The following is a 16,518-nucleotide window of genomic DNA, read 5'->3' as shown; positions in this document are numbered from 1 at the left end:
ACCGTGTGCGTGCAAACACACGTAAAAAAGACATTATGTAGTGGATCGAAGGACTTAATTTTATGCTGTCTGCGGCCATTTGCACGTATGCCTGTTCGCTTCGTGCGGTAGCGGATGTGTACTTACGCTACTTCGTCGTGCGGTCCACCATTCTGAAATAATTTTATATGTCAGAATCAAATGTCGGAGTCAGATAAAGCCTGCACCTGTTGATTCTCGTTTGTCTTACCAAATGAAAAAAGCAATACATTGCAACTCAGAACAAACCAGCCACTGGGCTATTAGTATTAGAACTCGTTATATGACTCATTATATGAGCTGAAACACGGCGTAGGACACGTCAATGGAGTTCATAAAAACGGCCGACGATGGAACAAGTTGTGCTTCAGGGCAGGTGGCTAAGAAGACCAGGAACGCATGCGTGAATGCTGCGCACCTGATTCTCTCACTTTTTAATTTGGGTAAGGATCGACTTAAACCCAAGCACTATCATGAACCAGCATTTACACTGACTGTATTCGAAGAAGGGGACGAACTGGCAGAATATGAACGACGAAGTACTTGCCCTCATTGTTTCACGGATCGCATATAGTGTTTAAGGCATTTACTATTGGAGCAAACGATTACTTAATGACTGTAATGGATAGGGATGTAATGGACAAAATGAAAAGGAAATTATCGGATCACTTTTTAACTAGCCAAGGTAACGCACTTCTGCACGCTATACGTTCACGTGAAGGGAAAAATTTACATCACGGAATTATACGTACAACATATAAATGTTGTTAACGAATGCAAGGACTGCCCTCAACGCTTCCTTCCTGTTAGCGAACTCCGAACAAGCGTCCTTGAGGCCAATTGGCAGGGAATGTCGCGTGATAGATTTAACTGTTGCCATAACCGTTTGCCAAGTAAGCGGGAGAATTGGCAATTCCTCAAATAACCGTCATGCACATTTATAGTTCCCCTTGCACATGATAATTACAAGGCAAATCTGCAACTTCGGTAATAGTTCACACTCCTGTTGTTTCTAATTTCACACTAATTATAAGACTGTGTGCTGGTCTTTATTTATTCGGGGTCTCTTACTTTTCATTTGATCTCCTTTCACCCAGTTAACGCTTAGATCTCGTCCGAAAACCGAATTCCGTCCGAATTCTCCAACCACTTTTCCGTGTACAGCCGAAGCTGCCGCGTTCGGTTTGCTGAACGAGCGCGTATGTTCGAGGAAGGCGTGGGTTGACGGTAAAAAGATGGCGGTACATGCACTGCCCCACAGAAAGCGACTCGTGGAATTCTTGAGGCTCGGAATACTTCAGGGCATTCAAATATACATATGGCACATTTCATTGTTCTGTCTGGTGGCCATTTGAGCAAAGGGGCAAGCGTTGGTGCCAGCGTTGTCTAACCGAATCTGTTAAGAGCAATGCGATGGTGGGCTTTCACCAATGTTGAGAGAATCAGCTACATTAGTGGGTCCTATCCCAATTACTCTTGCACCGTCATATACCGCATTAGTTACTGTAACCAGTGAGCCTCTACGGCAAAGACCGTTTTTCTTTGCGTCCAGAGTTCGGGCGGCATTTCCTAGCTATTTCCATGACGATTTTGCTATGCGTTGCGTACGACACACACGTATATTGTGTCTGTATGTATGAGTTCTACCAAACAGAATTTACCACTATGGTAACAAAGCGGCTCTGGTATGATATATTAGCAGCTTGGGTTTGATTCTGTTTGACCCGCAAGTCTCCGCAGAGACAGTAACAGCAACCAAAGAAGAAAAAAAAAGACGTGTGTCTTATGAGATACGTAACTGTTTGCGTATGAGTTTGTATGTGTCTACGCGTCGGTATATGTCGGCTATTCATGAAATAGGTCTTGTTCTGGGCCCTCTCTCAGCGGTGCGTCCATTGGGGTTGCCGCTACTCAGTCTTTATACAGCTTCATTTCAAGCCAACAGACCCTTTCTGCCAATGCACTGGTACGAAAAGTGGGCAGGCAGACAAGAGAGGCATTGAAGTGTTGTGAGTCATCGTTAAACTTGCTGGATATAGCTTATGTTTTTCTAGCGACGGAATGTCGCGATGCAGCCAGCGGCCCTTGTATCAGTCAACCAGCAAGTCTCGTATGGTGTTACTATGGCGACAATTGCCGTTTGAATTACGGCTTCTAGAACGAATGTCTTTACTATTACGAATGTAGAGTCGCTGTTTACGTCGTGCTGAGATGAAAGACATGTCAAATTGGAAACAGCGAGAAACGAATAGACGACGCTGTCGTCGCCGATTCGTATTAGGCGCCATCAGTACTTGATGAACAGACAAATTACAAGACGAAAGGCCTTTTAACTGATGATGAACTGCTATTTCGCGGCGATGATCACCAGATGTGTACTCGCTGTGTGCATTGTTGGCTGGTTCGATGGTCCAATAGATGCTTGATTGGACGGCATGGTGATCCCTTGACATAATCAAACAATAAGACAACAGAAGATAAGTTAATCTTCTGGGACTAAAAGCTGGCCAAAGCAAAACGTTAACCCGGAGTACTAGCTAGAGATTAATTTGAGGAAGTTCAAATTTTGCGCGTTCGGAGCTGTGTTTAACACGCATTCGTCGTGCAATGAGGTCCTACTGTGTGAGATTTACATCCCTACTTTCGATTGACGACCAGTTGTTCTTCTGGATTACACTTGGGACAAGTGCGTCGTGTGCCAGGTTATCGTCGATGACAACTAACACTTAAACTGCATTTAAAGTATCATGTGAATCGAACATTGTGTCACATTTGAAGCAAAAACATAACTGTTTTTATTTGTGATCGGAACGATAATGGGTTTTTTCATCAGTTTAGCACCCCCTTCTTTAAGGAAAAAGTCACCCTCGGAAACTGCAAAGGAAAACCACGGCGACGGTATTCATTGCACGACGAGGACAAAAAACAAAGCCAAAGCTTTTGTAATAAACTTCGACGAGCCAAGAAGACGCGCCTCGATACCACAGAGCGTGCTCCAACGGCGAGAGCTGGCAGCTCGGAACAAAGAGGAGGAATGCCGCGTAAGTGAGTTCAGCGGAGACTCAGCTGGAACCGGGGGCACCGTTCAGAACGGACTCAATGGCAGCCTCTCAGACAGTGCTAACTTTCTCATACAAAAGATGCTACAGAGCAACAACGATGGACCCAACGTCGAGTGAGTACAAAATACTGCCCGTCAAAGCGACCAATGTCTCATTAAAATGATTGTTTGGTAGAGGATTAATATCTTAACGCATTTGCCAATCCAAGAGCGCGATGAACCTGTTGCATCGAATCAATACAAAAAGTCCTTATGCCTCAAACCTTTGTGCGAATTCACCTGCCCCTTTTCATAGACTGGCCATTTAAGAAATAACTATTTTTAGTTCAATTAATGCGGACAAACTTCGATTAGCTGTTCCATAGAAATAACTAAAACATGATAATTGTTTAATCCATTAGACAATGCTAAATTGTATTATTACTTATGCCATCCATCTATTAATATGCGTAAATATGTATGTGTTTATCGGTACAGCGGCGACGATGAAGAAATCGATGACGAGGCCGGCGAAGAGGACGGGGATCATCGCAGTGAGGCGGGTACTTATACTGTAGATGATCCCCAGGCGCGAGAGGCCAGGACGAAAATTGACCAGGTATTTGGCGTGCATAGGCAGCCAGTCCCCGGTGAAATCGACGAGACCAATAGTTTTAAGGACTATCAAAATCGCACAAGAACGTTCAGTAAAATCAACAAACACAATGTTCCAGTTACAAGAGTAAGTTGACAAAGTTTACTGTGTATAAAAGCGACTATGTTTTGGTTCGACTATCTACTAATTGCTCTGCTAAGATATGTGCTATATTATCGATTTTATGGTGACCGCGCGGTGTAGGTAAAAGAAAACAAATATATCGACTAACTTGACAGCATATTGCACCACCTTGCAATTGATATTCCTTCCAAGAATGATACGCTAGCAGTATCAACGACTAACGTTCTAAGGCAAAAATAGCTTTTATCTGACTTAATTTATTTTGGCCATATTTTGTCGGCATCTATCACTCTTCAGACTCAGCCGGTAGTCGCACCGCCCCGGCGGAACCGGACCACCTCTTCAACGACTTTCCTCGCCTCTTCGGTGCCGACTCCGTCAAATCTAATGACCGACTCAATGATGTCCTCTACGATCAGTTCGGGGTCGTCTACTGGAGGTCTGCCCTCAAAACCAGCCGTTGTTCGAGCCAAAATCACCACCACTAAAACCCCAGTCTCGTCAAACGCTTCAGGGTCAGCTAAGGTCCGTAGACCAAGTTCGGGCGTATCTCGCCCACCAAGTGCGCGATCTACGGCATCGACAACAGCAATTAGTTATGCGCAGCGCGAGCCTGTTAATGCTGGCGCTACAGGACGGGTTATTAACGCGGAAAAAAGCGTAACATCTAGCGGTCCTTCGACACTAAGAAGAGGCACTTACGGCGGGTCGGACTTTAGCCTCGAGTCTTCCAACTCCTCTGGGTCTCACCTAACCGGCGGGGACTCCATGAAAATGAATCGAGCCTTTGCCCTGAGGAGAGCCCGGTTGGGCCTGCAGGAGCCCGTTGTCTCCCAGAAGGTACACCTTCTGACTGGAAGCAACCCGAACCTTTTCTCAAGGCAGGATGGAGGCCGCTTCTCAATGAGGTTACCTTCGGCCAAACAGCGCACTCGACCTGGGGCCGACCTGAATCATCAGATTATGTCGGAATCGGTCTCGAATGCAAATGCGGCCGGATTGCTTGACACGAGCAGGACATCCCCTCGAAACTGCAGGTAAATTGTTTTTCTATTTCATTTTGCATAAGGGTTCGCCTCCAAGATTTATTCATGTGATTTAATAAGTCGTATGCTCAATTAAGAAATTAAGGAATTTCTTTTCCATAGACCAAGCTTCTGTTGAAGTTTATTTTACCCGGGTTAGCACATTTTTAGGTTTTTATTATTACCGGTTTTGATTTATTATTTGGCGTCCACTAATACTAATAAGTGTCTGTAGACATAACAATATCAACTACAACAGTATTTTTGTAAAACATCAGCTAATGTTAATTACCAAATTCTCAATACCTATGATTTCAGACGCAACGAAAGCGATCCATGCAATATCAACTTGTTAGGTCAAGAATCAGATGGGTCTCAGGATATGGCTATGATGTGTATAAGGCCTGAGCACCGACTCCCGCAAGACGCCGATGCTCTTAGCCAGTCGACACTTGAGCCAAACACACAGGGGCGAGATGCTCCTTGTGATATTGCGGACATGTGCCGTAGTGCATCATTTAACGCACATCCTGACGCACGAGACAGAGATATTCGAACGGGGGCTGGGAGCCTCCTCCTGCGGAGAAAGGAGACCTTCCTCAAGCAGCATATTAGCCCCCAGCATCAGCCCTTGGTTAGTGCGAGGTCACCTGCTATTAAGTGCTAAGTGATATTATAGTGTAAATCAAATTTGTCACTCCACATGTACGTATAATAGCCGTAAAAATTAGTGATTCAGAAAGTTGGAAGTTTGTGGGGTTTTTTAACACAGTTTTATATTCTTGAGCGGGGCCTCAAAAACAAAGACACCCCTCACAGAGTGAACAGAATTAATGTTTCCAGCTTTATCGATTTAAAGCTGACATTTCAGGCTATTTTCAAAATATTTTCATTTCTAAATTTCAGTTCACTGTTGAGTTACGTTTAACCTGCGGCATTTATTACCGGTTTGGAATTTTCGCTCTGGTAGCAACTTTTTCTTTTTCTCTTCTCCTGTTTTTATTCCAGGAAGATCGTGCTACGTGCACGGCTCCCACAAGGTCCGGTCGCGGTGGGCGAACTGCGAGTCCATCTCGGACGGCGTTTTCGCCGCAGCTGCAGAGGAGAGCACTGGGATCACCTTTATCGCCCCAAATCGCCCGGAAGGTACTCCCCTCTCCGCAGGCGTCACCTTGCCGTCAGAAGCCGCCTACGGGATTTACTGGACACCCAGCATCCACAGCAAGTCTAAACAGTGGTGGCGACAAGGAACGTCAACAACCAGGTCTATCAGCGTTAGACACGCTCGTCGTGCAGGCCATTTCGCAACTTTCCGGAAAGCTCCGGTTTAGTGCGCGCGCTCTAGTGGAACGCGAAAGCCGGAGGTATCCTGAAGGGAGCGATGCCCTGCTAACAATTCAGGAGCTGTTGTCCTCCACGCCAGCATCGTCGACGGCTAATGCAGGTGATATTTCCAAGGAACTATCAGGAATTTTAAGAAATCTACGCAACATCGAGCAGTCGCTGAGCCTGCTTTCAGCCTTAGAGCCTGGACCACCTATTCCACCCGAGGTACCCGAACAAGACCCCGTGCCAGAGCCAAAGGAATTGCCAGACGCTGAAAGCCTAGGAGATACGGTGCCAAGGGGCTTTTTTACTGTCTCCTTCTAGGACTAGAGATTTTCCTTTGTTTCATCGGTGGATGTGTCGCCGAGACAAATCGTCCGCGAAACATTTATATGGTGATAGTAAATCGACTAAGTTGTTTTTGTCGAAAATATGAAAATGTAAGACTGTAGACGAATACTACTAGGTCTATCCAAAATAATTACTGAAAAACAAAACCAAAATACAACTGTTACAGCTCTGACGTTGTTTTCGCGATGCGAAATACTAATACGACCGAATGTGCAGTGCAACCTGAGGGATCAAACGTTATATAGGATTGGGTGTTGATGCACCTAGGAGAGACAGGTTAAGAAAAAGGTTATTTGGTCCACATTGCTGGCAGCTTTATGCTCTTGGCCAACAGTAGTTTACTGCTGACCTGCAGTGAATACTGACCGAAGCCTGCATATGAAGTTTGCTTTTGAAAATGGCCTGACGTCAGTCGGGGCCCACCGTTGTCGGTAAGTCGTCCAATAATTTAAGTTTACGGAGGACGCTTAACCACTTACTGAATCTTTGATGCATTCCTACTTGATAGTAACAGGGCCAGTCGGCACTTCAGTATCAAGCGGGAACATTTTATCTTTCCTATAGGAAATATGTTATATTTAATCACTGCTGTGTTTATTTTATTTCAGTAATTTTAATATATTGGTATGATTATCCTAATGGTGATGATGGTGAGGATGATTCCATGTGGGTATTTCCTTTTGCGTGAAGAAGCGAGACTCATCGCACGTCGAGAGACGGTTTCTATTTTCGCTTCTGCTGAAATGGCGGCAGGTATATTGGACGTCAACGAATCTCAAAACATGGCGTGGGGATACAGAAGCATATTATATATAAATATATATTGTCGACGCAACGAAAATGTAACAAATAGTAGAAGTGCAATGTATATCCATCTCTTTTATTGCTACTAAATATATAACGAATCTTATGTGAAAATAAGCTAATTGTTTTGTAGAAGTATATAAATACAGGTACAGCATAAATAACAGCACAGAAGAAATCAGGCCACTTGAACCGTGACGGTAAACAACCCATAATCTATAATTATGAGAGAACTGCAACGGATGCTGTGTTTTACCGTGACCGAGTACGACCAGTCGCCGGAGTCTTATATTGCTTATATATCCAAATACTGATACTTCGTCAATAAAAAATACTGCTGCTGCCTCTGTCGATATTATAATGTAGATAAAGAAATTAAATCTTAGTCGGATAAACTTGTTATTATTACTACCATACAATAGTCCTTTGCTACACTATGTACAATTGCATAGCGTAATTAATAACATTGTTGTTGTTGTTAATTTGTCCAATTTTAAATTATGCGTGGCTTGGACCCGTTCAGCGGTTTTTTCGGGATAGTGAACATGGATATTTTCTGTTTCGAGTGCCTGTATAACGCGAATAAATGTCGAAAAGGAACCAGCTGCATTATTACATAGCCCAGTCGAGTACTACTAGACGGTATTGGTCATCGCCTGCGCATATGCTCTGTAACCAAACAGCGTTCAGCTTAGGTAAAATCATGTATTGCTTAATATAGCAACAAGTCTGGTTTTGTCGTCCGAAGCAGCTGTTGCTACTCGATATGTTGACAGAAAAGGTGGACGTTACTGAAGCTCGAACGCTGCCCAGGAACAGACGTTTAATTGCGTTTGCATTGATGCTTTCTTATCAGAAGCTATCAAATATTCGATAACCTCCGATACTCTCAAGCGCGCAAGAAATCAGCAAGACTATTGGGTAATAGGGGTGTTCATGCCGCGTCTTCAAGTCTGGGCAATAGGCCACAATTGTAGCGTTCGGGCGCCTTTCACAGGTTAACAAGTATTTTGAGAATATTCATTTGTCGAACATTTCACTATGCTCGTCCTGTGTTCTTGGGAGGCAGAGCCTATTTGAAAGTGTCCTCAGGGCTAGCCCTGGGACCAAAATATGGAAGCATACGATGGCAGCATAATAGTACATGATTACTACCCAGTACGTGTATATCGTTTCGTGGTTAGATTCTTTTCGAGCGCGTAGGTTGGTTGGTGATGATACCTAGGCGAGCTGAACTGACTGAGAGTGGAACCTACCTCGATTCATATTTAAATTAAAACAAATTTTCTCAGTCGTGATCTGTTCGTTACTGTGAAAATTTGCCAGACAAAATACTGCAAGCGAACCTTTTTCTATAGCTGATGGCAAGATCTAGTCAATTCGACGTTCGTTCTCTAATGCTTTTAGCCGCCGTCGCATATTTTCCTGCTAAGGCCATTTCCTCGTGATACATAGCATCCATTTGGTGAAGCATTAAGGTTGCTTAATTACTGCGTAGCAAGCAGTCTGTCATTCCTAAGAAAAGAAGCATTCTACAAATCAGGACGATCTAAATTATAGGTGAAGGCACACCAATTGCAATGGTTAACAGACGAAGTAGGTGGATAATAAAGTGGAATCTATGTCTTGTTGTTTGTTAACTTACATGTCGTGAAGTTTAACCGTGAAACACAGTACAGCTTCCGTATATAGTCCTGAGTAGCATCATGCGTTTACAGGTAAGGCCCTTTAAGGGACCACAAAGGTCGTCGTTGGATAGCCAACTCTAGCTAATCCGGATAATTAATTAACTGTATTTGTACAGCCACTGCGTGGTAACACGATTCCTACGACAGTGCGCGCTGCTTCGGTCGTCCCCTTCAATGTGGACTTCGATGTACTAAAACAGGATTTCGTCTGTTCGTGTAACTTATCGGCAGTATCCACTGGTCGGTATAGTCTCTTCTTCAGTAGTAAGATAATCAGCAAAATGACTATATCAAATGTTGACTGCTGCGACAATAATACCTAACTGTACGCTGATCAGTCCCGCCACCAAATTATGGCAGCCATCGTAATGTCGTCCAACCGCCCGCTGTTTTTAGTGTCGTAAACGACAAAGAAATATTGCCGTTCTTTTTGCCCCGTTTGTTAGCGTAAAAACGTAATATTATTGCTATTATTATTAACATATACAATGGATGCATCTCATGTAGCCGTAATGGGCAAGCGTGTAAATAATGATTTTGTAAAAAGAAAAAAAAAGTTGAGAAAAAGTATTTTGTTGTGTTTCTCTTGCTATAGAGACTTAGTTTATTGTTAGGAGAAAAATTGTTAGCGTTAATAGTTTTAAAAGTGAACGTATGTTTTACGAGCTTTGATGAATATCACCTATTTACATGGCGTAGAGGGGGGTAAGCTGCGAAAACTTTCACACAAAATATCGCATATCCGAAATGTAAGCCTATATCGAAGTTCACAATGCTTTTTTCTACTGACTTCAAAAGTTTTCCAGACTTCGCCCGCCGAAAAGATGAAAATCAATTGAATGATATTATCTACGCGGTCACGATGACTCGCCCGATGCATAGCCGACTTCTATACGATACTTGTATCGTACACATATAATAGACCATCGCAGTTCACTGCTATAGTTGATGTGTCTACCTTCCCATATGAATGATTTAGTGGTGGCTATAAAGCTGTACAGAGATTGCCAAACATACAAATACTATGATCTTTCTAATGCCTTTATAAAAATTCAAAAGAAAAAATCGGGGTGCTACTACAGTGGGACTTTCTCACTGATCGAAATTGTACATTGTATGTTATTCATTAAATTGATATAGTTTCGTTTGGATGATCGAAATGCTGCGCGTCTAGGTTTTTATATCTCAGCCATCTCTTTCTCAGTTATCTTCAAAAAATCACACAAAATATGACAGCAAAGTTATTTCAAAAAATAAACACTATTTTCTAAAAAAAATAATCTTTCAACAAATATAGACCACTATGCACCGAACAATCCTATCGCTAAATAAAAAGGAAGCTTTTGTCAAAGCGTTAACCCTAGCCACCTGCATTCACACCATTGTTTCCTAATTTCTATTCTTTAACTGTGGTCAATTTAGAAATAACTTCTTCCAAAGCCTTATCCGATCACCTATTAACAACACCCATGGACCTGATCGAAAGCATGTAAGCCTCTAGCTATCAGAAAACACGACTACAAGTTTAGGCATAAATGTTTTATTTACAATGATTCTTTTTCATTTTGATATTGTTTCTCATGGTCTGTCACTCACTCCAAAACTATGTATTACTAATCAGTCTTTACTTTTGCCTCTTCTTCCCTTTCTTTTGTATCCTTCAGGATTCATTTGTATTCTAAGCAGTTACCCAACAACCAGACGGATCTCTTCATTCTGATCGATCATTCTATTATCAATTGAATTTCTTTGTTCGCAAATATTTTTTTTCTATCTTATTCCGTGTAGCATTCAACGCTTTCGAACTACTGGAATGACAAGCCACAACAGTGTGTTGATCCGACTAACCTCGGCGGCTGGATTAAATTTCCTCGAATAATGCTATATATATATATATATAACGTTATATAATATGTGTATATATATACATAGCGTTAAGTCCAAACAAAACTTATCATATGCCCAAACGATGACGTTACCGTCAAACAACTTTTTTCCTAGGTATACTTTTCTTTCTAGTTTTGCCTAAATACCGCCTGGTTGTTCTAGGTAAAGTCACGGCTTCTATTTTAAAAAATGTGATTTTTTCCTCTCATGCCAATTCCGATTTTCGTACTATCGTCGAACGCACGCTTTATGTCAACTTGCTTCGTTTACTTAATATCTTTCACAAGCTCTCCATGTTTCAGACGTCATTGTCTCGTATGTAAGGTATAGTTTATAGTCCTTTCTTCGGCTGCACTTAAATCGCTCTGTCGAATCGAATCTTTTTCCCCTTGCCTTCCGATCACCATTATCAAGCTTTGATTCTATTTCTGCTACTACCAAAAGACGCGTGTTGTGCCCTATATGTTTATATATACATTCACGTTACATTGACATCCAATGGAATCATTGCTATTCCCGTCTCGCAATAATTTATTCAAATGAGCGTTGCAGACTTATCGCGGCCGCGTACCGTGGCATCGTTCTTCGTGTCTTTCTTCGCGACTGTATTGTTATAGAAGTGTGGTTTTTCAATGGATTATGTGCGTGTACAATGTGTGTCATCTGTCTCAGATTATTATTATTATTCTGTGTATCCTGCAGATGGACGTGTTCGGTACGTCACTGAGTTGCGGGAGTTTACAACAAAAATGATAGCCCCTTACACTCTTTACATTACGATATATATATATATATATATATATATATATATATATATATATATATATATCTCTTCGTATATGTTGTATTGGCTATTTGTTGAGTTTTCTGTGTCAGCAGACGATCCCTTTCTCTGTGTGAGAAGCGTGGGTGTGTAGCTGTTGTTAAAGTTGTTGGCTGTTGTCTTATATCGCCTTTGTATAAGGGTATGAATAATGAAATAAATGTTGTGAAGGAGCTCCGAAGCCCCCGACAAGGCAACGTATGGGCTACTATGGCACTCCCTAATAATCAAAAGGTATAAATAATCCATCTATCCTCCTCTTATTTGCCCTCACACTACTCGCGTTAATGTATCCGAACGTCCCGTTCACGCTCACAATCACGCGGAAACAAACAGACGATTTAACTATATTGATATAACTATGCATGCATTACTTCATATCTTGCATCCATATTTTATCTACCTCTGTAGATCACCCCTGCGTTCTTTTTTCTGGCGGAAACGTCTCGCTTTAAATACACCCTTCGGTAACTACCCCCAACCTTTTGAGCCCTCTGGACAGATGTGGCAATTTCCATGCACTTGGCAACCTTCGAGCCTGTTTTTCGTTCTTGGCCCGCTTAACGGGTTCCTCAGTATTGATTTCTCGATATGTGAGACTCCACGTAAGCAACTATCGTATGTAGTTATTTTGACCCACCTAGTTGGCAGTAGAAAAGACTAAACATTGAAACGTTCGTCTTGCCATTTTGCCGAAATTTTCAGAAATTCAACCATTGTTTGCGTATGATATCCGCTTTCTTACAAGTCTCAACTGTAACGTCCCCAGAACTTACTTTTCCAACATCTGCTTCATTGGCCAAGTTAGTGATGTAATTGAAATGCAAGTAAAAAAAACAAAAGCTTATTTTTTTTCTTTACTGTTACACTCTAAGGCACTAAGTAGAACGTACGAGAAGCTTCGTCTTCTAATGATCTGAAAGAAGCATTAGTGTATCCACATCGTGCTACTGCTAATAAATAGAAATGTCTCTTTCAGCAGCGGTTCTTTCGGCGCACGAGAGCCGCGATGCATCGCCATGTTTTGTGAAAAAATAAAAAATTGCCTTGTTTTTTTTCCACCGGGTTCAGTGCGATATCGCCGTGTTTTTCGATTCTGCACATCCCTACGGTATTCATTCCAAGATCCCTTTTCCATTACAACTTTGCCATTTATATTGTATTTTTCTGTATTTTTTTGTATTTTGGCAGGGCCACTGACTGAAGCGGCTCACTGATCCCTTCGATTCGCTGGAGCTAGCTCTGTTTGGCACACTTCTGTGGCGTTCCTCGCATTGTGGCAGAAGCAGCTCCTAGACTATCGTTCCTATGACACAATCATTTGTCTTCTACTATCAGCTGAATGTTATCTCGACTAAAATCGCCATCGACGCCCAGTTACTTGGTGACGTTACAGTACACTTCCATATATATATATATATATATATATACATATACATATATATATACATATATATATATTCGTTCAGTGGTTATTCTTTTATTTTTTTGCTTTTTACACAAGCAGTTTCCTTACACTCGTTTAGATTTGCCGCTCGACTTCCGTCCCTGCCCTGGCCCCCTTTCACGTTTAGCGTCTACGCCAAAAACCTCACAAACAACCCCATTTGTTTAATCATGAGTTATAACTTGTGTACTATATACAGCATATACAGTCGGCCAAGGGCCTATCCAACAACAATTAATTTGGCCCATTTGCCATAACCCTATTATTCTTCAACGGACGACATTCGTTCAAAGGCAACCTGTACAAATTAGAAACATTAGTTCAACCACACCAAAACCATCAGTAGGACCGAAACAGATCTGCCTGTTGAGCTTGGGCTAAGGTACCAGCTAAGGCTCAGCTTTAATGTGGGGCTCTTTCTTTTCTCTTCAATATTTGCATGTACAGCCCTAAATCAGGCTCAATATACCGGAGCCTGCTCTGTGGACGGCCATCCATTCGGTTCCATTGCACAGGCAATGTTGTGAGCGTAAGTTTTTCTTATAGTTGTAATAGTTGTAGTCATAGTAGTAAAATGATCTGAAACATCTTTCTTGTAATCGCACACCCGGAAACTATTGTAACATTCTTCAGTTTGGCGGATGCGCTAGACTGTGTTTTTCTACCGCTTGTTTCGGTATTAACGCGTTTTGTCCCGTATGAAATACATATTTGCCTGCATGTGCGCCTTAGTGTTGAGAAGCAGTCAGTTTCTTGCTATCGTCTGCTCATACAATGATTTCTCGAACCACCCTCCGCTGACCATTGGTCTGTACTGAATCAACGGACTCGTTGCAGTTAACCTGCTGGTCAGCGTGCTGTCCACCCATTGGGTTTGGTGTATGACCTAAGTAGTGCCCGTGGACGAGGTCATCTGTCGTTCCGTAAGGGTTCGGCAGACCCGATACATCATAATGCATGCCGTTTTCAGCCAATCCGTGATCACCTGGGTAGGCGAAGTATCCGGGGTTCGGGTCGTAAGCTGAAGTCGATACCGGATGATGAGATGAAAACAAACAGCAATAAGAAAGGAAATACGTATGTGGTTAAATAAAAGGCCTTGAATGATCGATAAGGTAATCTGTTTAATGGGCAACTACGTAAACTACGTTAATTAATAATAATGTTCGTGGTAATTTTTAATGATGTCTAGCAACCAATCTCCTACTATGCGCATAGATGAACCCAATAAATAATAGTGTATGATAAGGATACATACGAGAATAAGCGTCTTGCTTGCCAATGTAGTAGTCGTTTGTATTCATCATAGTTCCATACATCGGGTCATGGTCGAGGTACTGAGGGTGAGCATGTGCAAAGCCACCATTGACTGGCTGTTCAGCTCCAGGAACGGCTCCGTTACTCTTGACCGGTTCGTCCATTGCGGTTTCGACGATACCTGACTTAGTCATTGTGTCAAAATAACATGGTGGTTGGGTACTGGCTATCGTAGAGTTTAATTGGGCGTTGTAGTCTTTCTTTTCAGTTTGTTGACTGCTCGAGTGTCGCTTCCAGCAGCAGCACAGAAGCACAAGGACAACACAGAACAGGCCGAGTCCGACACAGATTGTCACAATCATAGAAATTGTCGACAAGGACGAATTTGCTGCCTGTGTTGAAATCCAGTTTTCATGGTTGAAGGGTTCAGCAAGACGCGCGTCTCCACACCACGTCAGGTTGCTCTGCAAACATACCATCACTCTCACATCGGACAACTGATTCGGGTCGATCTGATCGGCGGACGCATCTACTTCGACCTGTGATTGGCTAGAGTCAACAGGTATGCCCTCACGAAGCATTTGCCAGTTCTCTTCTCCCCGAATACGAGCCTCAAGCCGAATAGCGAAGTGTTCAAGCGATGCTTGATGCGGCAGATCATTCATGCTAATATATACCATCCCATTGGTGCTATCGTACTGTGCCATGACCGGGCGGGGCATCTCCTTAAGGGCCAACTTCGTCAGGACGTGCGCCGGCTCTGAGTATTCCGAGAATCCACGAGGATTCGATGCCAGCACCTTGAACGTGTATCGGGCGAGCGGCTCAAGGCCACTGACGGTACAGGGGTTTGATTGATGACAAGATTCATTCTTTTCCCTTTGCTCGTTGTTAGCATCGACGAAGTTCACAACAAACTGCGTGTCTCTGTAACCCCCGTTAAATCCTGGTTTCCAGACCAGTGTTACACGGTCCGACTGAATATCCATAGCGGTCACATCGGTCGGCCTGTCCGGTTGGCTTTTCTTCACGAGCTTAATGATCGTTTTCTTGTCCTGTCCAACCTGGTTGTACGCACGACAAGTGTAATCACCGTAGTCTTCTTCTTTGATCTTTGCTATGCTCAGTAGGCCAGTATATATATCATCACCATTGTCGGTCCGATTGGTTGAGTATTGCTTGTACGAATCGAGAATACGGCCGCGGTACATCCATTCGAAAGTCGGCTCCGGGTAGGCCTGCATCCGACATTCAAGAATAGCATTGTCGCCAATATCAAATGCTACGCGATTGTACGTGTGGCGAACCTCAGGTGAGTGTTCGACCCGCAAAATCATCTCCGATGTCGCCTCGTCACCAAAACCATTGCTGAAATGGCAGGCATATTTGCCACGCTCGTTTGCGGTTAACGGCTCGACAAACGTTAGGGATGAACTTACGGTAACAGCCTTGTTGCTTTCGGCCTTCTCGTTAGTGGCCACGCTGAAGCGCTGATCGGCGGCCGAAATGTTCTGTCCGTTATGAGTCCAACGAACATAAGGCTTTGGCTTGCCCTTGGCATGGCAGGTCATTTGCTGGGTGGTATCCCCGGTCCTGTGAACATTCTGTGATCGTAGTGGCTTGGTGATCGTGGCAGCCTCGTTTACCTGCAGGTCAATTTTCGCTATGGTACCTTCTCCCAAACGATTTGACGGTTGACAATAGTAAGTGCCTTCATGACTTTGGTGTACGTTCACGATGGTATAATTTGGTAGCTCTGACAGAACGGTATGTTTGCTACCCTCACGCCACCAGCGATAAGAAGGCTGAGGATAACCCTTTGGATCCGAAGTGCACTCGAGGGTAAATGCTTTGTTCACAACAGCAATTGGTTGGACGGGCAGAATACGGGTGTCTCCAGGTGCGTCTGTAAAGGCACAGATGGATTGAGATTAGAGGATTATGTTATGAGGTTTAGTGGTGCAGAGAAAAAGAACCCTAGAAAGAACGAAAAAGGTGTAGAGGTTATCTCGGTAGTCAAAAGAGTGATCAGCATGTGTAATGCCGAAATAGGCTATACATCTGTTCAGAGATGGGAAAGAAGTGCTAACATCGACAACAAGATAAGAAAAGC

General features: G+C 43.0%; 2 protein-coding genes across 19 annotated transcripts in view; one reads left to right on the top strand and one right to left on the bottom strand.

Annotated features, from left to right (window-relative positions):
* LOC111249102 (uncharacterized) overlaps positions 1 to 7,915 on the top strand; it is a 37,113-nt gene extending 29,198 nt beyond the window's left edge. For 9 of the 10 annotated variants that reach the window (XM_022802475.2, XM_022802478.2, XM_022802481.2 and 6 more), the window contains 5 exons: positions 2,852 to 3,193; positions 3,557 to 3,800; positions 4,095 to 4,834; positions 5,141 to 5,456; positions 5,831 to 7,915. In XM_022802475.2, coding sequence (XP_022658210.1) covers positions 2,852 to 3,193; positions 3,557 to 3,800; positions 4,095 to 4,834; positions 5,141 to 5,456; positions 5,831 to 6,472 — 2,284 coding nt within the window. In that variant the 3' untranslated portion in view covers positions 6,473 to 7,915. The remainder of the gene's footprint in view (positions 1 to 2,851; positions 3,194 to 3,556; positions 3,801 to 4,094; positions 4,835 to 5,140; positions 5,457 to 5,830) is intronic. The other variant, XM_022802477.2, reaches the window with a different exon arrangement.
* Positions 7,916 to 10,515: 2,600 nt separating this feature from the next.
* The window catches only part of LOC111249101 (neural cell adhesion molecule 1-like), a 75,809-nt gene continuing 69,806 nt past the window's right edge, over positions 10,516 to 16,518 (bottom strand). For all 9 annotated transcript variants that reach the window (XM_086988130.1, XM_086988126.1, XM_086988129.1 and 6 more), the window contains 2 exons: positions 14,407 to 16,311; positions 10,516 to 14,169 (listed from right to left, as the gene is read on the bottom strand). In XM_086988130.1, the coding sequence (XP_086844256.1) occupies positions 13,916 to 14,169; positions 14,407 to 16,311 (2,159 nt within the window). In that variant the 3' untranslated portion in view covers positions 10,516 to 13,915. The remainder of the gene's footprint in view (positions 14,170 to 14,406; positions 16,312 to 16,518) is intronic.

The sequence above is a fragment of the Varroa destructor genome, unplaced genomic scaffold (assembly GCF_002443255.2).
Source record: "Varroa destructor unplaced genomic scaffold, Vdes_3.0 BEIS01000004.1, whole genome shotgun sequence".
Lineage (NCBI taxonomy): Eukaryota > Metazoa > Arthropoda > Arachnida > Mesostigmata > Varroidae > Varroa > Varroa destructor.
The sequence above is the reverse complement of the archived record's forward strand: the minus strand, read 5'-3'. Positions and strand labels throughout refer to the sequence as shown.